Below are 25,233 nucleotides of genomic sequence, written 5' to 3' on the forward strand. Positions count from 1 at the left end.
AGGCTACCGTGCATGTTGGCTGTTTGCTTTCTCTCCCTGCCTATCACACTCTCTGCCCCTCCATCTCCCTCTGCTCCTCTCTGAGCTGAGATGCATGCCATAGCTCTGCAGGGTTTACATCTTCACATCAACATCATGTAAGAGGATCAAGGTTTAGTGATTTAGGATCAGGAGTACATCATATTTTACTTTAAATAGATAAGTACTTGTTTTTCTCACCGGTCAACTTCAAAGTAAACACGGCACATATAGTTCATCTACAGTATAGACGCATGTTCCGTCAGATTACCTCATTTACATCTTTGGTAACACTACCTTTATTATTAAACAACTGAAATAAAGTACAGTTTCTATTGCACTTCCACAACAACAAAAAACAGCTGTTTATAACATGTTGTTAAAATAATTACATTTTGACTACACAGGTACTATAGTAACTTAACAAGTCACTTGTGCAGTGTCAACAATACAATCCCCGTCATCACTACAGCGCAACATGTGTCCAAGCACACGGTTAAACTCTCTATCCCGCCCCTGTGGCTTAAGTCGTTAGGCAGGACGAGAAGAGAGCCCCAACTGCAGCAGTGACTCAGCTCAAACGGTCGGTGGTCGCATAATTACATTTCCCTGCAGTCAGCACATTGAGGCTGATGGAGGAAGGCTGGAGCATTGTACTGTAATAGAAGGTTTTAGGCAGCAGCGTTGGACTGGGCAGGACTGGGATGTGCTATTCTCGTCTGCCTGTTAGACCTGAACAAAAGGGCTGGTATTAATTCAAATCCAAAATGACCACCCCTTCTCTGGATAAAGGCTAATGAAGGGATTCGCCTGTTGGTTTTTAGTCAGAAAGAGATGTGTTGAGTTGACACAATACTAAAAGCAAACAGATGAAATGGGTTGATACCTGAAGGGGAATTTGATGGATTATTTAGGAATGACCAACTTCAGATGTAAACTGTCTACTTCTCCACCTGAGATGTGAGCTTACAGAAGGTGCATACTCAAATCAAGTGCTTCTTCTGTCTGAATCCATGACAAGTTCTGACGCAGTCAAACAAATCCCTGAAGACATCATCCCAAATCCAGTCTGTTTGCGTGGAGAGGACTGTCTGAAGTATAGTATACATATTCCTGAGGGCACGACATGGTTTCATATGAACTCACCAGTAATGAACCAAACACAGACTGAAGGGCATAGAGGCTGCTGGTAGTTTGTGAGCTGAATACTAAATATATATACAGTCAGCAACAACTACAGTACGTGAATCATTGAGATACACAAGCATAACATTACAAACACCTTCCTTATATTGAGTTGTAGCCCCATTTGCCCTCAGAACTGCTTCAATTCATCGGAGCATGGACTCTACAAGGTGTCGAAAGCGTTCCACAGGGATGCTGGCCCATGCTTCCCACAGTTCTGTCAAGCTGGCTGGATGTCCTTTGGGTGGTAGACCGTTCTTGATATACACGGAAAACTGTTGAGCATGAAAAACCCAACAGCGCTGCAGTTCTTGACACACTCAAACCGGTCTGCCTGGCACATACTACCATATCCCAATTTAAAGGCACTTAAATCATTTGTCTTGCCCATTCACCCTCTGAATGGTGCTGATGACATGGGCGTCAATTAAGGCAGCCCCCCGCACCTCTCTGATTTATAGGGGTTGGATAAAATGCAGAAGGCACATTTTGGTTGAATGCATTCAGTTGTGCAACTGACTAGGTATCCCCCTTTCCCTTTCTCACATACACAATCCACGTCTCAATTGTCTCAAGGCTTAAACATCCTGTCTCCTCCCCTTCATCTACACTGATTGAAGGGGATTTAAGAAGTGACATCAACAAGGGATCATAACTTTCACCTGGATTCACCTGGTGAGTCTATGTCATGGAATGAGTGCCTAATGTTTTGTGCACAGTGTATCTTCTGCAGTTGAATCCTGAATCCCATCCCTAACAATATGTATTTATAACCATGTTACATAAGATTGCTAACATGGAGAGAAACTAGTGTTTTTATCACTAGAGCTCTCAAAATCATGTTCCAGCCCCAGCATATTGGTTCCATTGGGATATTTCAGGTGGTATAAAATGTACATACTGGGATATTAGAAAAGGGAAACAGTCTCATATATACAGATGACTAACAATGATATGCCAACTAAACTGGGTTTAATACTAGTAGGCCTAAATTCAACCAGGAGAAAGGTACTAAGTACTTTTAGAGGCTGAAATAAATATTGTTTACAACCTATTTTTTAACCAGTGGTGCCAATTTTTGCCTTTGGCTCCAACTTCTTTGTCTGTCCTGATGACGGCTTTGATCTCCTCCTGATATCACGGGCCCATTTGTCTGTTTGACAGTGCTTATCAACAGATCTCTCAAATCTCTTTGCTCATTAGCAAGCTTCTCAGACACCAAACAAACATTGCCCTACAATGAAACCAGACTAATTTACGGTAACAAATTGCCCTATTTTCACAAGATAGCTACAGTACTTTCTCTAGTTAGTCAGATGTTCAAACTGTTATTTCTTTCTTCCACAGACTATATGCCAACATTGTCTTGGGTTTTGATACTAAATGTTAACATCAGTTCACCCAAACTCAGACCTGCCTCAGATATCCATGAGGAGTTGACAGGATGGGAGAACGAATATCACAAAATATCACACAAGTTATATTTTTACCATTCAATTTAGCAAACCTTCTCAACCATAGCCAATGATTCCAGGGTGGTAATTCCAATCATATTTGACACTCCAGGTGATCCTGCCTCGCCTCTACTGAATAGCCCCAGTGCTGGGAAAAAATATGGATCCTAGTTGGTCCCAAGTGACCCCACACATTAGCCCCCACTGGAAGTCAGCAACCAGGGGTTATTGGCTGATTAGCCCCACTGAATACTAGACTGAAGGAGAGGGACTCCCGTTCAAATAGAATCATGTAGCCTGGCAGCCCCAGATGGTGGGTCTGACACGACAGCACTCTTTTTCCTGTAAAAAATGTCTGCCAGCACACTCACATTTAAATACACTGGAATAATATCACATATATTGGAATACACGGTGCTAATATCATGTGGCAACCCCACAATCTAAATAGGTATACTGTAAACTATGTATAGAATGTACACTATATGAACCTGAGAAATCCCACAGAAAATACAGTGTTTCTATGTCAAATGGTTTTGTTACATTTCAGACTTCTGTGTGGTACACTACCGTTCAAAGGTTATGGGTCACTTAGAAATGTCCTTGTTTTTGAAAGAAAAGCACATTTTTTGTCCATTAAAATAACATCAAATTGATCAGAAATACAGTGTAGACATTGTTAGTTTTGTAAATGACAATTGTAGCTGGAAACTGCAGATTTTTTGAATGGGATATCTACATAGGCGTACAGAGGCCCATTATCAGCAACCATCACTCCTGTGTTCCAATGGCACGTTGTGTTAGCTAATCCAAGTGTATCATTTTAAAAGGCTAATTCATCATTAGAAAACCCTTTTCAATTATGTTAGCACAGCTGAAAACTCTTGTCCTGGTTAAAGAAGCAACAAAACTGGCCTTCGTTAGACTAGTTGAGTGTCTCTAGCATCAGCATTTGTGGGTTTGATTGCAGGCTCAAAATGGCCAGAAACAAAGAATGTTCTTCTGAAACTCATCAGTCTATTCATGTTCTGAGAAATTAAGGCTATTCCATGTGAGAAATTGCCAAGAAACTGAAGATCTCCTTTCACAGAACAGCACAAACGGTCTCTAACCAGAATAGAAAGAGGAATGAGAGGCCCCGGTGCACAACTGAGCAAGTACATTATAGTGTCTAGTTTGAGAACAGATGCCTCACAAGTCCTCACATGGCAGCTTCATTAAATAGTACGTGCAAAACACCAGTCTCAACGTCAACAGTGAAGAGGCGACTCCGGGATGCTGGAAAAAGAAAAGAAAAAGCCATATCTCAAGACTGGCCAATAAAAAGAAAAGATTAAGATGGGCAAAAGAACACAGACACTGGACAGAGGAACTCCCGGAAGTCGCCTCTTCACTGTTGACGTTGAGAGCATGGAGGGCTTAAGTTACAGTGGAGGGCACTGTGTGGATTTATACGGTGAAAAGTGTACTTTACAATAGGCTTGAGCGATATACCGTATACTGGGTTATTTCGAAATACCAACAGTAAGATTTTCAATAGTGTAAAGAAAATGTATCATTTATAAAGCAGTGGCATAGCACGCAACCCCACAGCAACATTCAATCCTCTCCTGGATCAAGATCCCTGTTGCCTAAATAGTTTTCTGGGTACATTTTATTTTATTTTATTTTATATATCATAATAAATTAAAAAATTAAATGGCTCCCCTTTTGTGCACTTCCGGTAATACCGTATAACCCAGTATGGTACAGAAACGGTATGATGGCATGAAAATCTGAATACGGCCCAACCCTACTTTATGGTACTTGATTAAGTCTCCCGAATTGAAGATCAAAGGATACAGAAGGAGCATCTGGGACCGCCTGGCCAGTTGGGATGACAACACCGCTGCAGTGTCATCTTGACTGCGAAAATGTCCCCAAATATGTTCAAACAAAAATGGATTAATGGATCAAATATAAACTCTTACTATGTTGGGGATTTACAAAGTCTAAAAACAGATTTGTGGGAATTCTTACTTTGTGGTTAGTTACTACTGTATGCCATGAATTAATTGAGATTTTAAAGGAAATTAATAGACTAATATTTACAGCTAATGTATAGGACTCAATAGATGGAGAGTGGTGTTCCATCAGTGTTGGAGTGATTAGATTGTAAATACAAAAGACCTCCACTGGCACCACATTTGTCAAATAGATAGTGTGTGTGTGTTTGTGTCTGCACAAGTGTGTCTGCACAGTGTGTGTGAGTGTGAGCACACTCAGAAGTGGTGTAACTGAGACCCCATTATAGCTAAATTGAACTGTAATTCTGTAGTATTAATTAATTTGGGCACCCTCAAAAAGAGAGAAACGTATCTCATGCGTGGTGATTGCAGTCAATGCATGCAAATTGCTCAAGTTGATGCAAGTGGATAATTTATTTTCAGGCTGCCATAATTTGTAGCGATTCATCATTTCACATTATCACATGAAACACCAGCTTAATGAGAAAACACAACCGTGGGGTGAGATGCCCTCAGCTGACTAGAGCTGTCCTACAGCGTCATCTTCCACACAATGGAAGATGAAAAAAGCTTGTCATATATGGGTACTAATTTAACTGGAAACAGCTCATCTCCCCAACTCACTCTCTGTGTATTACTCAGACTGGAAATGTGAAGACACGGCTATTTACTAAAAAATAAACTAGTTTTAACAAAACTATTCTAATTACAAACTAGCTCATAGCAATGAACATGTAAATGCTCTTTTGTGAGTGGGTTGTTAGGTTACAGACACATTTAGTTTAGTCTTAACACTTAAAGTGTGATAAATCAGAACAGAACAGCAATAACAGTCTGCCCTGCAGACCTATTGAAAAGAAAGCACAATTTACTTGAATTGTCATCTGACACAATATAAAACCATAATCCAAAGCCTAGGGTAATACAAAGCGGACCAGGCACTAGCAAAAACATATCAAAGAAAAGAGAACTCTAATTTGATCGTGAGCTCTGTGAGAGGAAGAAAAAGATTTTCTCTCTGCCTCTCTTTGCTTTGGTACTCAATTCACCCAGAACAGCTGCAATAAGTCAAACTCAAGAAAAAGAATAGCCACGTTCTCATTAATACAAAAAGCAATGAATTCGAACAGTGGGGGCTGAACCGATCAAACAGAATAAGTCTGGTAGAGGAAGACATGAACTCTAGTCAGTGAGAATGAGGCAGTTACGGCCGTGGGTTTATCCAGAACAGTTGTGTTTGTAATGGATTTAGATAGAAACCCCTTTAGGATAAAGCCAGCTCTATTTTCCCTGTGCCAACTGTATCACTGTCCTGTTCTTTGTGTCTTGCCAACACAAACATTTTAATGCCCCCCGAGGCATATCATAATCTGCATTATCTGTGATCCTAGCAGAGGGCTAGCCATGGTGAGGCAGACGATCAGGATCCTGATGATGATAACGGTTTATCACAATGTCTTTTTCAGCACCAGGTCAACAGCTGATTATCATTTTGGAAATATAGCACATCAGCTGATAGGGTTGTCCCCATCGTAATTAAACAACACCACAACAACATCCCTCTGCATAATTTATAGTGACATTTTGTCCTCCTCCTAACTCCCGGATCACTTAATGGATCCTCATCTATCTTGGAGATCTGGAGAAGGGGAGAAAGGGGTGAGTGATGGGGCATTTTAGAGGGCAATTCAGAACACGGCTATCTCTCAAAGTTGTTTCATTCATCTCTAGAGTGACCAATCACTCACTAATTTAAATTACCCCTATAGAAACACCTGGAATAAATTATCATGGGGTAAAGAGGAGAATTACGGCCACATACCACTGCGATTGTATTTGTCTTCCCTCGCAAGGTCATTCATACTGTAACTTCCCCCGCTGTGTGTGGTGATATGGTCTATCTACGATAAGAGGTATTCATTTACATTTTAGAGGGTTTCAAAGGTTGGAAGGCTCGCTATGTCTGACAGTCTTTGTGTGTCCACATGCACACGCTTATGTGCATGGCTGTAGGTGTGTGCATGTTTAGGAGTATGTGTGCGTGTGTGCATGTGTAGGTGTGTGAGTGTAGGTGTGTGTGTGTGTAGGTGTGTGTCTAATGTGCTCTTGTATAAATCCCTTTGACTTTGTGTGGGTTGTCAAGACCCATTTCCCCATGGTATTGACAGGATCTGGAGCAATATGCTGGAGCCAGACCCTAGGGAAGTATGTCATAAGTTATACTATTAGTATGAGTTTTGAAATGGAAACTCCCCCCGCTGTTCCTTGCCCAAGGCAACCTTCACAACCGTACTCTCCCTCCCAGCAGGGTGACTCCATTTAAAACACCTAACATGTTTGACCTCATAATAAAATTGAGGTAAAGACTCTATTACACTAATGCTTTGGTCAAAATTCCACAATCCCCCACAGAGAGTGGGGATGTATTGGGAAATGTGAAATTAGCCACTGCTTTCACAAATATAGTGACATGTTATATTATTATACTGTTTTAACCTTTTGAGTACTCACTTACAGTATAATATCATAATAAAATCCTCTCCTGGTTTTAACTCTTTAGCTATACTTTGTAATAGCCTACACCATATGCAATCAGACAGTACAAGTTCTAGCATAAAGAAGTTCATACGAGAGGATTGTTTACTCTATTGCTAGTGTGGCGGCCCTCAACAAGATTGGCTCAATATTAATATTGGCCTAGTCAACCCAACACAGCTTATGTTGAGCCTCTATTAATCCCATTACACACAATTATAAACTTGCTTCTATCACAGCTACTGTAGGAGAGACACTTCCCTCTCTCAATTTCAATTCAATTCAGTTCAAATGGCTTTATTGGCGTGGGAAACATATGTTTACAATGCCGAAGCAAGTGAAATGTGAAAAAAAAACATCAGAAATGAACAGTAAACATTTCACCCACTAAAGTTTCAAAAGAATAAAGACATTTCAAATGTTATATTATGGCTGTCTAACAGTGTTGTTACAATCTGCAAAATAGTTGAAGTACAAAATGGAATATAAATAAACATACTGTAAATATGGGTTGTATTTACAATGGTGTTTGTTCTTCACTGGTTAACCTTTTCTTGCGGCAACAGGTCACAAATCTCTCTCTCTCTCTGCGAGGAGTGCATGAGGACATGCTCCTCTGAGAGGATGTGGCTGCCATTATCTCTGTCACCAGACACAGGGGCTACACAAACCACCCATGATGGATATCTGGCTTCTCCTTTTGTTTCTCAAAGGTAAATATGAGAACAGTCATTTGCTTGTCCTCTAGGAGAATCTAGATGTTTTATCTCTGAGCAGCTTGTCAATCCTGATCACGGAGTGAATTTGACATGAATGCAGAATGTTCATGAATGATTGTTCAGACTTGTGCTTAGATTCACCCCGTATATACGAAGCAAAACTATAATACATGTCTATTTATGTCCATTGCCCATACCTGTTTTGGTCACCTTTTTTTTTACTTGACCAAACATTACACAAACTGGATGCACTGAAACATTTTGGATGGCTAAGCTAAACAATGTTTTGTTTTGATCTGCGGCATGAAATCCTTGCAAAAATACCCAACCAAATATCTACATCAGGAAACCGGTCAGGTTTTGCACATGTTTATTACCATCTGAAATCCCACATTTGTACGAGCGGCTATCAACATTGTTTTTATAGATTAGCCAAAAATTGTGTTTGAAAAGTAAGAACTGTCACGCCCTGACCTTAGTTATCTTTGTTTTCTTTACTATTTTGGTTAGGTCAGGGTGTGACAAGGGTGGTTGGTTTAGTTTTTGTATTGTCTATGTGTTTTTGGCCTGTCTAGGGTTTTTGTATATCTATGGGGTTTTAGTATGTCTAGGTATATGTAGGTCTATGGTGGCCTGAATTGGTTCCCAATCAGAGACAGCTGTTTATCGTTGTCTCTGATTGGGGATCCTATTTAGGTTGCCATTTTCCATTTTGGTTTTGTGGGTTATTGTCTATGTGTAGTTGCCTGTCAGCACTTGTGGCATATAGCGGCGCAGGCAGTTTGTTAGTTTGTTTAGTGTTCCTCGTGTAAATAGAGAAGAATGTATTCTTATCACGCTGCGTCTTGGTCTCCTCGTTATGACGAACGTGACAAGAACAAAAGTAAGAATTTACCTCTCGAGGAGATTGAATTAGTTCATGGACATTGGATGAAACAATTCACAGATGACGAGGAGGATGGAAATTAAATCTCCAAAACACATGAATTGTAGCAGTGGGCCAAATGATGGTATGTGTGTGGTGCCGTTGTGAAGTTTGTAGGTGCATTTGAACCTGCTTTTGAACCGTACCGTGTTGAATGGTTAATTGTATATATGTATGTATATATATATATATATATATATATATATACAGTCAAAAGGGCTGCAATTTCTGAGGCTGGTAACTCTAATGAACTTATCCTCTGCAGCAGATGTAACTCTGGGTCTTCCTTTCCTGTGGCCGATCTCAAATCAAATCAAATTGTATTGGTCACATACACAAGGTTAGCAGATGTTAATGTGAGTGCAGTGAAATACTTGTGCTTCTAGTTCCAGCAGCGCAGTAATGTCTAACAATTCCTAACAACTACCTAATACACACAAATCCAAAAAGTAGTCTAAAAATTCCCCAACAACTACCTAATACACACAAATCTAATGGGGTGAATGAGAATATGTGCATATAAATATATGGATGAGCGATGGCCGAGCGGCATAGGCAAGGTGCAGTAGATGGTATAAAATACAGTATATACATGTGATATGAGTAAGATATGTAAACATGATAAAAGTGGCATTATTTAAAGTGGCATTGTTTAAAGTGACTAGTGATCCATTTATTAGTGTCCACTGATTGGGTCTCAATACAGTATATACAGGTGATGTTTGTAATGTAAGATATGTAGACATTATTAAAGTGGCATTATTTAGAGTGGAATTGAGAGCCAGTTTCATCATAGCACTTGAAGGTTGCAACTGCCCTTGAAGAAACGTTGAAATGTTCCGAAACTGACCTTCAAGTCTTAAAATAATGATGGACTGTCATTTCGCTTTGCTTATTTGAGCTGTTCTTGCCATAATATAGAGTTGATATTTTACCAAATAGGGTTATCTTCTATATCACCACTAACCTTGTCACAACACAACTGATTGGCACAAACGTGTTAATTTGTGGAATTTCTTTCATTCTTAACTTCTAACAAGGCACAGTTTTTTGGTTACTACATGATCCCATATGTGTTATTTCATAGTTTTGATGTCTTCACTATTATTCTACAATGTAAAAAAATAATAAAGTAAAACCCTGGAATGAGTAGGTGTGTCCAAACTTTTGACTTGTACTGTATATATGTTTTATATATTTTCCTTTATTATTTTCCCCTAACACTACCACCACTTCCCTAATTGGAGTAAACTAATGGACAATAACACTTAGGATTCTACTTCCAGCTTAAAACTACTATATACATTTTACGGACACAGACATTTTACAGTAGTTATCTTTTGTTTGTTTTTTAGACACATGCTTCAACTTCACTCAAACCCTCCCATCTATCTCTGAACACCATCCCGTTTTCAATTTGTCATTTGGTTTTCAGCTGTGCTCTGTTTCACAAAAGTACAGAACCTTTCTTTTTTTTCATAGTTTCTACAGATTGTCATCTTAAAGACAAACATTTTTTTGCTAAAAGTATCACTGCATTATTGATCGATTGAGTATGACTTTTTAAATCGCCCAGCAGTGCTATTTGCAGGGTTAGCTCCAGGAAAATGTTGAAATTCATTAGCCATACAAGCTACATATGGACAGCACCAAAACAATTGATCTCGTGATTGTCTCTTCATAGCAAAATCTGCAGAGCTGGGATGATTGTATCACCCATATAAACTCAGCAAACTTAACATGTGTAAATATTTGTATGAACATAATAAGATTCAACAACTGAGACATAAACTAAACAAGTTCCACAGATGTGACTAACAGAAATTAAATAATGTGTCCCTGAACAAAGGGGGGGGGTCAAAATCCAAAGTAACAGGCAGCATCATGCATTAAGTACTGCAGTGCATCTCCTCCTCATGGACTGCTCCAGATTTGCCAGTTCTTGCTGTGAGATGTTACCCCACTCTTCCACCAAGGCACCTGCAAGTTCCTGGACATTTCTGGGGTGAATAGCCCTAGCCCTCACCCTCCGATCCAACAGGTCCCCGACGTGCTCAATGGGATTAAGATTCGGGCTCTTCGCTGGCCATGGCAGAACACTGACATTCCTGTCTTGCAGGAAATCACGCAAAGAACGAGCAGTATGGCTGGTGGCATTGTCATGCTGGAGGGTCATGTCAGGATTAGAGGTCGACCGATTAATCGGAATGGCCGATTAATTAGGGCAGATTTCGAGTTTTCGTAACAATCGGAAATCGGTATTTTTGGGCGCCGATTTTTTTATATATATATATATATATATACACATTTAACTAGGCAAGACAGTTAAGAACACATTCTTATTTTTCAATGACGGCCTAGGAACGGTGGGTTTAACTGCCTTGTTCAGGGGCAGAACGACAGATTTTCACCTTGTCAGCTCGGGGGATCCAATCTTGCAACCTTAGTTAACTAGTCCAATGCTCTAACCACCTGCCTCTCATTGCACTCCACGAGGAGCCTGCCTGTTACGGAAATGCAGTAGAAGCCAAGGTAAGTTTCTAGCTAGCATTAAACTTATCTTATAAAAAAACTACGAATCAATCATAATCACTAGTTATAACTTCACATGGTTGATGATATTACTCGTTTATCTAGAGAGTCCTGCGTTGCATATAATCGATGCAACGCTGGGGGATGATTTAACAAAAGCGCATTTGCGAAAAAAGCACAATCGTTGGACGACTGTACCTAACCATAAACACCAATGCCTTAAAATCAATACACAGAAGTATATATTTTTAAACCTGAATATTTAGCTAAAAGAAATCCAGGTTAGCAGGCAATATTAACCAGGTGAAATTGTGTAATTTCTCTTGCGTTCATTGCACGCAGAGTCAGGGTATATGCAACAGTTTGGGCAGCCTGGCTTATTGTGAACTAATTTGCCAGAATTTTACGTTATTATGACATAACATTGAAGGTTGTGCAATGTAACAAGAATATTTAGACTGGACGGGATGCCACCTGTTAGATAAAAAACCGAACGGTTCCGTATTTCACTGAAATAATAAATGTTTTGTTTTCTAAATGATCGTTTCCAGATTCCACCATATTAATGACCAAAGGCTCGTATTTCTGTGTGTTATAATTTAGTCTATGATTTGATAGAGCAGTCTGACTGAGCGATGGTAGGCAGCAGCAGGCTCATAAGCATTCATTCAAACAGCACTTTCGTGCGTTTTGCGTTTTGCCAGCAGCTCTTCGCCAGCTCAGCACTGTTTATCGGTCGACCTCTAGTCAGGATGAGCCTGCAGGAAGGTTACCACATGAGGGAGGAGGATGTCTTCCCTGTAACGCAAAGCGTTGAGATTGCCTGCAATGACAACAAGCTCAGTCCGATGATGCTGTGACACACCGCCCCAGACCACGACGGACCCTCCACCTCCAAATCGTGAGGTGAGGACCTGCCTTACAACAGGCCTACAAGCCCTCAGTCCAGCCTCTCTTAGCCTATTGTGGACAGTCTGAACACTGATGGAGGGATTGAGCGTTCCTGGTGTAACTCGGGCAGTTGTTGTTGCCATCCTGTACCTGTCCCGCAGGTGTGATGTTCGGATGTACCGATCCTGTGCAGGTGTTACACGTGGTCTGCCACTGCGAGGACGATCAGCTGTCCGTCCTGTCTCCCTGTAGAGCTGTCTTAGGCGTCTCACAGTACGGACATTGTAATTTATTGCACTGGCCACATCTGCAGTCCTCATGCCTCCTTGCAGCGTGCCTAAAGAACGTTCACACAGATGAGCAGGGACCCTGGGCATCTTTCTTTTCGTGTTTCTCAGTCAGTAGAAAGGCCTCTTTAGTGTCCTAAGTTTTCATAACTGTGACCTTAATTGCCTAGCGTCTGCAAGCTGTTAGTGTCTTAACGACCGTTCCACAGGTGCATGTTCATTAATTGTTTATGGTTCATTGAACAAACATGGGAAACAGTGTTTAAACCCTTTACAATGATGGTCTGAAGTTATTTGGATTTTTACAAATGATCTTTGAAAGACAGGGTCCTGAAAAAGGAATGTTTCTTTTTTTGCTGAGTTTATATATAACATTCTATTGATTGCATAAATGTTGTATAATAGTTTAAATTGAAAAACTACGTTTTGAATCCAGCATAGGTTTATTTTTTTCTTTAAACATAATGAGATAGTTAAGTGAAATAATGTATTCACATATTAGACTCTACGGAGTGACTGCTGCAATTCACACTTTGGTTTTGGTAGAAATGGAACACTTATATTATTTTACTCAGCATAGAGTCTGTCTGAAGTTACACATCCCACTAGTACAACAGTGTGACTGTTTTGGAATAAAATGTTCAATATATTTTCTTAAACATCCTCCATATTGCGTGCCTATTATTTAACCATTGATATGTTCTATGGCACATTTTGAGACCTTAATGAGCATCAAGTAGAGCTGGAATTTTCGACCAAATGGCATGTCCATCTTTTTGCGATAAATTACATTTCTAATGTATAAAGTAGAAATAGCTAATCAAAAGGGGACCATATAAATAGCCCACACTTTATATGACGCCACGCAAAAAGACTTAACTAACTCAACCTCTTTTGCGTAATCATATTAATTATTTTTTAAGTACTTTACAAGTTGTTTATACATGTGTGAATAACTAGGTTACTAACATTTACAAATGTGTGAGTAATGATGGATAAATAATGAATAAAACATTTACTAATCCATTATGAATGTTATATTACCTTGAGTCATTGTAAAGCGCTACCAAAAGGATTGCTTGGTTGTAAAGCACCATTTTTTTATGTCCTTTTGATGTTTGTTATAACTTTGTTACTTATTTACAAACAAAATATATAAACTAATAGTAAACAATGAATTGCTTGAAAAAAAGGGACATGTAACATTTGATGTTTCATGCTTCAGGTCAATGCACACTGACTCAAGTCCATATCCTTTGAATAAATACAGGATGAGATGACGAGCAGCTATCACGACTGATGGATGAGGTCATTGAACCGTTAGGCCATGAAATGAAATGAGCCACACACATATGCACACCACCAGTACTCATGCATGCAACCAGTTAGTTACACACACACACGTGCACGCACACACACACACACACACAGAGGAAAGGGTAAACCGCCAAGTGAAAGTTTGCTATTTTTAGTCATCTTTAATCATCCGTTAGACACCGTGTCAAGATAAAATACTGATATGCATTTTAATGTCATCAACCACTCTTCTATGCATCCTGTGCTGAGTACATGTATTTCCTTGAGTTGAAATTGAAGCTTTAAAAAGTAGGGGGAGGGATGGGGAGAATGAACCATGATGATCAGAGCACTGTCTGGGAGGACCATTGAACAGAAGCCTCACTTGATGAGACTCTGATCCAAATAGAGAAGAGCAGCAGGCTGTTCAAACTGTGAGGCACAAACACACTGTAGTGTTTCCCCCTGCTTTCTCTCTCTCGGCCAGGCTTCCTGCCAGGTTGCCTTCCAGCACCAGGTAGAGCTACGGCAAAGCAATGCCTGTCCGACGGGAGACATTGAGCTGCCACCAACCATATTAATACATTACTGTAGGTGAAAAATGGTACCAAGTCACAGACTAAATGGGTCCCAGGCACTAACATTAGCAGCAAAGCCCCCAATGCACAGTTTTTGCCTCAACCTTAAACAAGGTTGCATACAGTAATGCCGTTTAGACAACTCCCTGTTTGAAACAAGGTTTCAAAGAATTATAAGAAGAGTAAATGGATTCAGAACTACAGTGCTACCAAATCAATATCAGAGACTGATTGCTAATTCCTTTGTGTTTATTTAAGTTTGAAAAAAAGCTTTGGCTTATGAATTTATATTATTTCTACTGATTACTGAACCTTTATGCTGATAATCATGGGTGACATCTGGCATCTACTGTTCAGATGAGGAACCATGTCATATTTTTCTTAGCTTTGAGAATATAGTGTTCAGAAATTTCTCATTCCACTTCAAATTGAGCAGTTCTATTCTCTGATGGAAGAGCTTCCTGCACCTAAGTAGAATCATTCTGACCTCTAGTGACAGTGCAGACAATGATAACACGGATAGCCTAAGCATTTGCACTTGAGAATGTCATTCCTCTTAGTAAGTTTGATGACCATGGTAGGGTGTGCTTCTAGGCATAGGCCTCTAGTCGAATTGGGTTCACATATGTAGTAGGTATAATGCACATGCATTGTGTTTGAGTGTGGTCTCTGAAAGAAACAGTAGCCTATGGCAATTAAATGAAATAAAAACAGCGTATCCAATTGGGCAAAACACTGGTTGAATCAACGTTGTTTCCATATAATTTTAATGAAATTACGCCGAACAAACGTGTAATAGAAGTTGAATTGACGTCTGTGCCCAGTGGGATGTAACCCTACACAGCTCTAGGTTTTCGCAAGGACTTCACAAATCCCGAGATAGGAAAGTGATGTTGAAAACTTAATTTCGAATTTTGCTCCTACTGTTAATACAGAACACTGCAATGTGAGAAAGATGGATCTATGCGACACATGTTTATTCAAATGACGTGCTAAAACGTGTATCCCAAGTACAGGAAGTTAGTTGATTGATCTGAGTATTATAAACAATCGATTAGATCCGTTTACATCCATTGCAATTGTAGAGACAAAGACAGGTTTTGCAAAACCGCTCTGTAGTTTATCTGACTGAGTTGAGGTTATCATATGCATGCATGGAACTCCATGCTCAAATTTCTGCTGATTTGGGATTGCGAGAAAGAACAAATGCCATATAAACTTAGAAAACAAAACCAACAATCTAAATACAATGTATGTTGTATTATTATCAAGTTACTTACAGTGACTGGCCGCCAGCGCAGCACTGACAACGCCAAGCACCGTGAGAATAAAGGCGATGGCCAGAGATGACATTTCCACCTTGCTTGCCACAGATATCCAGGCTTCTGTATATCCTCAGTGAAAATACCTCCGATGACCGTACTTCCGAGCAGTGTGTTATAATTCCAGCTGCTTCGACTTCACCTATTCACTGCAGAACCATCACGAGGCAGGTCTGCTAGCGCGCGCACAACACCCTCTACTCTGCTGCTGCTCCCAAATCCCCGTCACATCGGTGCGTCTCTCTCTTTCTCTCTCCTCTCTCTCTCTCTCTCTCTCTTTCGCCCTCTCACACAAAAACGCCTTTAATCATTTCGAGTTTATTTTTGGACATTCTGCACGATTAAACAATGGTATAGCAATATTGACATATGTTGCATTAGTTATGGAAGTTTTTGAAGGTTATATGGCTTATTTCAGAGGAATGGGCACTGAGGAGAGCTTCGGTGGATGCTAACGTGAGCTCCAGTCGCGCTCTCAACTGCCGCTCACACTATTTCAGCTTCACAGCAATAGACAGATCCGCATGCTTCATTCTTCACAAAGCACAGAGCACAGCCAGCAGTCAAAACAATACCAAGCTGCTAGCAGGCCTGGCTCAAATTAATACTTCATATATACCTCTCTCAACTTGTTTGGCTTAATTTTGCAGTTTCTCTAAGTTTCCCTCCAGACATTGTGCCACAGGCTGTATGTTGTAGATGTCGAGACTGCATAGACTACAGAGACGGTACAAAGAAACACGCGTTTTCTCCCTTCTGTCTCTTTATTTACTTCTGCCCACAGGCGGTAACCGAGCGGTGGATAACCTCCAGTCTCGCCGCGATTACCGTCTATTTCGACTTCTACTGTCTCTATTATTTGATCTAAAAACACATTTCCATTTCGGATGATAATTGACAAATATATATGGGGATCCTTGGGCAACGAATATTCACGTAGGGTAGGTAGGGTGACAGTAGCTCGATCGTTGTAATTTATTTCATGGTAACACATTGTGAAAAAAAAATACCTTCAACACAACAGGGCTTTGCACACGCAGACCTATACTGTAGATGCAAATTGTTCAGCTATGCATCAATATTGTTGAAAATCCCACCTCCCATCCATCTACTGTATACGCACTACACATGACCTGCTATATTATCACAGTTTAGATCATATTGGCCACCTTTTGGACTTAGAAGAAGACATTCGTCTCTATTGTATTGATTGTTATGGTGCATTATTGTAATATTATTGTCTTATATTATCCTGTGAATCATGGAAAACAACCATTTCGGAGTAATTTACTTCACCTAACCGTCCGCCTGCTCTCTTCTGCCTTCTTTTTGACATCACCCTGAATACTCTGGCAGAATTCTCCATTAGCATAAGTGCATGCAACATTCATTTATCTAACACCTCTATTCCTCAATGCATAACCCTGGGGTTCTTGTCAGGTGTCAAGGTATGAGGCCTACGCTAAAGTGCTATTAAATTACAGGGCCATATTTGTCACCTTTTTAAGGTCTACAAATATGGTACCGGGTTCAACACCATTTCCACTTGACAAGTGCCCCATGAAAAATGTATACTTTCTTTTAAGATCTCCAAAGGTAGCGGCAAATTGAATATTGAATGAGAGAGTAAAAAGTACATGCATCCCAAAAGCCCTAAAATCACCACATGTGTAGGTCCATTCTACCACGCAGTCAGGCATCAGTATTCAGTCAGTTCTTTGCTGAGCCGAAAGCAAAATGGCTTGTCTCAAGGAGTTAAAAGATTACTTTTATTTTAGATTGACTTATTGATTTATTGACATGCTGGTTTGATTGACTGATTTATTGGGTGGTTGATTGACTAATTGTGATTTGTTGGTTGATCATTGACTAATGGATAGAGAGAACTGGGTTGATGTTGAAGAGCTGTGTAGAACTAATGACAGTGACTCATCTCACTATGCCGGTAATGGTTATTAGTGAATGACTGTTCTACTGCAAAGGAAATTGAAAAACCTAATACTGAATATAATGAATATAGTAATCAGAGAGATGGCTACGGACTTAATTTAATTTGATTTTCACAATAGTCACACATTAATAAACCCATTCATCATTTGTGCCCTGCTCTGGTTTGAAGCAATGGGTGTTGTTGGAGGTGTCGAGGGGCTCCATCTGCCCTGTCTTGCTGATGTCTCTGTACCCACTGGGAACAGCTGCTCCCCCACCTGTCCTACACCGCTCCCTTCTACCCCACTTTACCGCTTTGCTGCAGATCACCTGAGTCTGGTATAATCAATGCAGAATCAGGTCTAGACTAGCCGATAGGTCCTACATGTTCTTGACACACTGTATTAATGTGGTGATATTTATAGAACATATCTCCTTGTGTCGTGTCAAGTGTGGAAAGGAGTGTTGATGATTGTCCACTGAACAATGAAGGTGTGAGCTTTGATGCCATACAGATGTAGGCTCTTAATTTGATCATTCTTTTGTGTCTGAGAATTTTCCTGCACGGCAGGAAATGCAAACTTGTTGTGTAATTTGAGTTTTAAAAACACTTCTATAGTTTAATTGCCACTTTGAAATGTCCGACTTTATTTGCCCTAACGAAAAATGTAGCAACCCCTACAAAAAGGTCCATTAATTATAATCCACATAATAATTCACATTTCGTGCTGCTGCAGGATTATTTTCCTGCTGTAGAAAACTGTCCCCATTAAGACATACATGTGTAAGTATTGATGACCATATTTGATAGCTATAGGAATAGCCATGTATTGACAGTATTGTTTGTACATGTATTATAGCTAAATGGAAGTCCACTGAATTGTATAATTTACTAGCTTTCATTAGCAGCCTGTTTAAACCGTCTGTGTCTAAATGCACCTAAATGCTACTCCTCCATTGATTAGAGTACGCCATAATGGATATTGGCACTTTCAGTGGTTACAAGGTAGAGCATTACGAGCAGCATTAGGAGTGCAGTACATTAGCAAAGACAGAGTCCTTTTCATTAAAGATGTTTTGTAGAACTGTCCTAACTTGAGATGTTAAAGTACAAAGATGCTAGCTTTAAATATTCTATCTGCCATAAATCTACACAGAACAAAAATATAAACTCAACATTCTACAATTCATTAAGAGTTACAATTCATATAAGGAAATCTGTCAATTGAAATAAATTCGTTAGGCCCTAATCTATGGATTTCACATGACTGGGAACACATATCTGTTGGTCACAGATACCTTAAACAAAATTTGCCTCACAATTGGCGTCGGGATCTCGTCAAGGGTATCGCTGTGCATTGAAATTGACATCAATAAAGTGCAATTGTGTTTGTTGTACGTAGCTTATACCTGCCCATACCATAACCCCACCGCCACCATGGGGCACTCTGTTCACAACGTTGATATCAGCAAACCGCTCGTTCACGAGATCGGTTGGCTGTACTGACAAATACTTAAAACACGACAGTGGAGGCAGCTTCTGGTAGAGAAATTAAAATTAAATTCTCGGGCAACAGCACAGGTGGACATTCCTGCAGTCAGCTGGCCAATTGCACACTCCCTCAAAACTTGAGACGTCTGTGGCATTGTGTTGTGTAACAAAACTGCACATTTTGAGTGGCCTTTTTTTGTCCCCAGCACAAGGTGCACCTGTGTAATGATCATGCTGTTTAACAGCTTCTTGATATGCCACATCTGTCAGGTGGATGGTTTATCTTGACAAAGAAGAAATGCTCACTAACAGGGATGTAAACAGATTTGTGCACAAAATTAGAGCAAAATAAGCTATTTGATGCATATGGAACATATCTGGGATCTTTTATGTCAGCTCATGAAACATGGGAACAACACTTTACATGTTGCGTTTTATATTTTTGTTTAGTGGTAAGTCAAGGTTTCTAACTCGGGTGGAGAAAGTGTTCAAGTTTACTGATTTCACAAAGGGCAAGTTTGTTCGTTTTATTAGCTTGAAAATATCATGTTACGGCACTAGTCAATAGCGAAGGTCGTTGACCGTTAAAGTTTGCTCAATAACCTTAAGCTTCCCAGATGCTCCACCTAAATTGTTGGCAAGGTGTAATGTTAAACTGCACTAATGGACCCACTTGAGGAAATCTGCAGATAATGAAAATGTGGATAAGTAGATTGAGCTCCTAAATATTTTATGAGAGGAAAATATAAAGAGAAAAATGCAGATGAAACAAAACAGAACTGCTGAAATATTATTCCTGATCAATAATTGAACATTTTATTGTTGTATATTAATGGATTTTCCTCTTATTTCATCTACTATATTCTCCATAGTGTATTGTTTTACCCAGAGAGAAATGCTAGCCTCAACATTTGAATTCTGGAGTAAAAACAATTGATTTATGGATTGATGATCTCCCAAGCTACATACTGTGGCTAGTATCATGGCTGTGGTATTCATTCAGATAATGTATGTAACCTTTTATTTAACTAGGCAAGTCGGTTAAGAACAAATTCTTATTTACAATGCCGGACTACACTGGCCAAACCCGGACGACGCTGGGCCAATTGTGCGCCGCCCTATGGGACTCCCAATCACAGCCGGTTGTGATACAGCCTGGATTCAAACCAGGGTGTTTGTAGTGACGCCTCTATCACTGAGATGCAGTGCCTTTGACCACTGAGCCACTTGGGAGTTCAATATAGTGAAAATATCAGCAATAGTGATGGTAAACAATCGCATCAAGTGCATGCTTTTTGGAGGAAGGATCAGGAAGAAACACAAATCCAATAAATCTTAGAAGGCAAAGTGGAATGACATAACTTGGCAGTTTATCAGCCAAAATCACTTTGGGCCCCTGTCTGTATCTCTATCATGGATTTTCCTTCCAGAGGCAAGATAATATAACCAGCAGCAACAGATGCTTGAAATAGACATTTGCATTAAACCGCTATGTAGACTTGTGTAAAATCATTGGCATAATCAGGCAAATACCTTCACCTGACCAAAAAAATAAATGTCCTTCTGGGACTCACAGATCACCTAGATCTCCGACACCTCCCTGATTGCTGCATTTTCAGGTTGTCCTCTCCGCCACATTACTCTTCTGTGGACATCCTCAGATGCAGCCACTGTGGAGAATTTAATTTGGGAAACTGAGAGGCTGCCTATAGTTTCACTCATATGGCTGATGGATGAGGCTGAGATCTCAGATGCAAAGAACTCTCACATTTAGGGCTGAGTGATTCTGATGAGGATGCCCTGGAGCGTTTCTCAATCACCACAGGCCTCTGTCTTTATAAAAAAAAAACTCTAGCAGTGCTTTTTAAAGAATGCTGCCATAAGAAGCTACCAACCCTTTGGCCACAGTGCTACTCATTTCTGTGTCCCAAATTCTCTATCAGTTGTCTGTTTAATTTGTTGTAATCTCTGTGTTCCTTTCCCTTGATCTCAATTACATTTACCCGGACACAGAAAATAAACAAATATGGAGGAGAGATCTGAGTCACAGAGTTCTTAAAATGTCATATTAGCTGCTGTGATGTAATAACCATTCATTTCTCACCATTAGATGTATTTGCAATGATATGAAGGTAATATGAGCTATCTGCTTTTGTATTACCTAGAGACGGAGGACAGATTTTCCTTTTAATCATGGCTGCATTAGCCTTTTCATATTAGCTCTGGTCCTCTCCCTCAGCTGAAGTAATATTGTTACAAAGGCAATAAGTGACAGGGCTCACGGTGGGCGTGCGTTTCCATGGTACTGGATTTGACAAGCCAACCTTCCCAGCAACCCAGACACAGAGAATAGAACTGACAGTCTTATCAGATGAGAGTGAAATTGGGAACGTCCTGACTTTGACATTGATATCATTACGCAGCTTGATCCACTTACAACTAAATGTTGTTGCTCAAAAACAATAGTATTTTGTCATGTGCTGTATATAGTCTCTTATTTATACTCATTTAGTGTACTGTACGATCATGCATATAACATGATTGTCAGGATAACAAATTAAAAAACATTCCTCTAGTATACTTGTTTGTTCATGGTGGGAAGATGGAGGAGTTGGCAGATAGATATACTGTAGTCTACATATGACATTATCATATTCTCAAACCACAACACTTGCTGAATTGATGCTGTACCCCCTGGAGATTGTTCCACCATAACTTAATTTCTCACTTGTTTTCTCACTTTAAATCCAATTTATTCTAAATGCATATAGAGTACGTCTGGAATTAACTAGGAACCACAAGCTGATAAATCCTGTTAATAAGCATGGAAGACGGCTGCCATTTTAAATGATGACGTTGTCATGAGGATCCTTGACTTCATGACTTGCTGTATAACTCGACATCTCACCCAGCGCTACTGTGTGACTGGGCATAACTTTAGTTTGGTTTAATGGCACGTCTCATCTCTTCTGACTTATCACCCTAGGTCCATGGGGGACTGTGTGTGTGTGTGTGTGTGTGAGTGTACGTGACAATGTCCTGCACTGGCTGAGCCAAGAGCTAATGTTGAGACAATGAGCGTGCTCTCCTCCATTTCCCCTTCTCACTTATGTTCGAGAGTCTGTTTGTCTATTTTATTGATGGTCATTAAATCAGTCCAGGCACATATGAAATCATGTGATATACACTGTGTGGTTAGCTACTGTTTCTGCTACAGTGTCTAGCTGTGGTGTGTGTGTGTGAACTCTGTGGTGTGTGTGTGGACATGTTTAGCTATTCTTGTGGGGAACAGAAGTCGCCACAAGAATGGAAAACAAACACAAATTTGACTAACTGGGGACATTTTGTTAGTCCCCACGAGGTCAAATGCTATTTCTAGGGGGTTTAAATTTAAGGTTAGAATTAGTGTTAGAATTACATTAAGGGTTAGGGTTAGGAGCTAGGGTTAGTTTTAGGGTTAGGGTTAAGAGCTAGGGTTAGGTTTACGGTTAAGGTTAGGGTAAAGGTAAGAGTATGGGCTAGGGTTAGGTTTAGGGTTAGGATTAGGGGTTAGGGAAAATTGGATTTTGAATGGGGTTGAATTTTGTGTGTCCCCACAAGGTTAGCTGGGTACTGCCCGCATGTGTGAGAGGGCGAGAGTGCTATGCACAGCTTCATGGCACATTGATCAAAGGCAACAGTGGCCAATATTGCTAGATTTCCTAGCCTGTATTTACTCACCTAAATAGGTTTAGAGTTAGCTTGGAGGAAATAATGACCAGACCTATAAATAGGCCTAGGTTATGAAAATAAAATAAATGATTGGGCATCCTTTTGTGAGCTGTGTGTGGGTTTAGGGGTGTTGGGATCGCCCTCTCGCTCTCTCTCTCTCTCGGTCTCTGTGTGTGTGCTCTGTGTGCTGCTGTATGTGTGTGAAAGGGAGAGTCTGTTTTACCAAAACCTTATTATGACTTTAAGTTATCCTTAATTTTTAATTTATATTAACACACGTTGTTATTATTATCCTACAGGTCAATCAAGAATTCAGACGCTGACACAGTGTTTTGTCAATGTTCTGCTGGAGAAGGAACCGAAGTTCTCCACGTTTCTAAAACAAAAACACTCCAAGCAAGGAGGGAGTGTTCCTGCAGCTACCCATATGTTCACTGAATACCTAGCTGAACTGTACCAGCTCTACACCCAGAAAATCAAAGATGTATTGAAGGGTCAGGATCTCTACGTGATCTTGGATGAGACCACCGACACAAGGGTCAGGTGCGCCTTGGTCATTCTACTGCAGCCAGTAGAAGAGAGACCCATAATGGCAGACTGGACCTTTTTGGATAAGTCTGAGTAGCAATGGGGTGATCTTAAATCAGTTGTGGGCCGTTGTATCAAATTCAGCCAGCTACATGAAAAAGGCCTTTAAGAAGCTCCCGAAGGGCCTCTTTCCCAACACAACCCACGTGACATATGTTGCACATCTCCTAAACTTTGTTTTAGAGGTCTTGCCTGAAGTGTTCGTGGAGATGAACACCTTGTGTGCTCATGTTAAGAGGTCTTTTTGTCCTCCACTGTCACCAGCATCATGCTAGAAGTGGACCTCACTCCTGTAATGCCAGTCTACACAGTACAGACCAGGTGGTGCTCTTAAGTCAGTGCTGTGGAGTGGCTGGCAAAGCACATGGATGTCCTCTCTGTGTTCCTGGACACCTTTGCCAAGTGTGTCCAAGATCTGAAGGAGCTGCTGGGGATCCACATATCTTCGCTGAAGGCCTAGGCTGTGTTTATTGTAGAACACAGTCTGGAGCTTGTGGTCCTCCTTAAGAAGCTGGAGAAGACATCGGAGCCATTCGCACACAACATCGGCAACAAACTGCAGGACCTACTCACGAGTGGAAGGGTCCAGGAAAAGAGAGGAAGGACTATGTACACATCATCCCTGCTTTGAGTGAGGTGTCTGAGGAGGAGTGGCACAGGTACACGTCAATAGACAAGACTGATTTCAGAGAGGTGAGAGCAGTAGACTGGTGGGCAGCGACGACAGACAGGCTGCCAACTCTGGCCCGCATTGCTTCTCTTTACTTGTGGATGTTGAGAAACTCTTCTCACATCACCAGAACTTGTTAACTCAGAACAGAAGAATGCCAAGTTCAACGGCAGCACTGAAGAATGAACTCTCTCATGCGGTCTCACTCCTCCCCCTACCCTGCTTGAAACATTAGACATCACACCTCCCTCTTTCTTTCTCTCTTCTCTCTTCTCTCTATTTCTCTCTTTCTTTCTTTTTTCTCCCTCTCTATTTCTCGCTCTCTTTCTGTCAGAATTACTGTAGGTCATACTTACATCATACTCTTAGAGAGTTTAACCTGGGTGGTTAGAGCCCTGAATGCTAATTAGCGGACAGCCATGATATATCAGAACGTATTCCACATGTATGACAAAACATTTATTTTTACTGCTCTAATTACGTTGGTAACCAGTTTAGTATAGCAATAAGGCACCTCAGGGGTTTGTGGTATATGGCCAATATGCCTGTATCCAGGCACTCCGCGTTGCGTCTTGCTAAGAACAGTCATTAGTTGTGGTATATTGGCCATATCCCTCACCTCCTCGGGTCTTATTGCTTAAGTATCTTGCTCACCTTGAAGGTGAGCCTTCTGAAGAACCCTGGAAGGTGAGTTTTCTGAAGAACCCTGGAAGGTGAGCCTTCTGAAGAACCCTGGAAGGTGAGCCTTCTGAAGAACCCTGGAAGGTGAGTTTTCTGAAGAACCCTGGAAGGTGAGCCTTCTGAAGAACCCTGGAAGGTGAGCCTTCTGAAGAACCCTGGAAGGTGAGCCTTCTGAAGAACCCTGGAAGGTGAGTTTTCTGGGGAACCCTTGGTCTAACAGGTTGCAAAGTTATGGAATGTTATAGGCAGAAATGTATTTTGTTGAACAGGTATTTAGGAAATGATGTTGGTTGGCGCTTTTACATTCCTGTCTACACCTCTCCAGGTTTTATTTATTTATTTGATGGCCTGATTGACTCTTCAAACACAAGTGATTCAAGTGATTCAAATTCAGATGTAAGTGCTCAGGGTATT

General features: G+C 40.5%; 1 protein-coding gene across 1 annotated transcript in view; it reads right to left on the reverse strand.

Annotated features, from left to right (window-relative positions):
- Positions 1 to 15,965, reverse strand: part of LOC115109819 (contactin-associated protein-like 5) — a 110,710-nt gene extending 94,745 nt beyond the window's left edge. The window contains exon 1 of the mRNA XM_029635082.2: positions 15,707 to 15,965. Within this exon, the coding sequence (XP_029490942.1) occupies positions 15,707 to 15,779 (73 nt within the window). The 5' untranslated portion in view covers positions 15,780 to 15,965. The remainder of the gene's footprint in view (positions 1 to 15,706) is intronic.
- Between the last annotated feature and the right edge of the window lie 9,268 nt (positions 15,966 to 25,233).

The sequence above is a fragment of the Oncorhynchus nerka genome, linkage group LG3, assembly GCF_034236695.1.
Source record: "Oncorhynchus nerka isolate Pitt River linkage group LG3, Oner_Uvic_2.0, whole genome shotgun sequence".
Taxonomy (NCBI): domain Eukaryota; kingdom Metazoa; phylum Chordata; class Actinopteri; order Salmoniformes; family Salmonidae; genus Oncorhynchus; species Oncorhynchus nerka.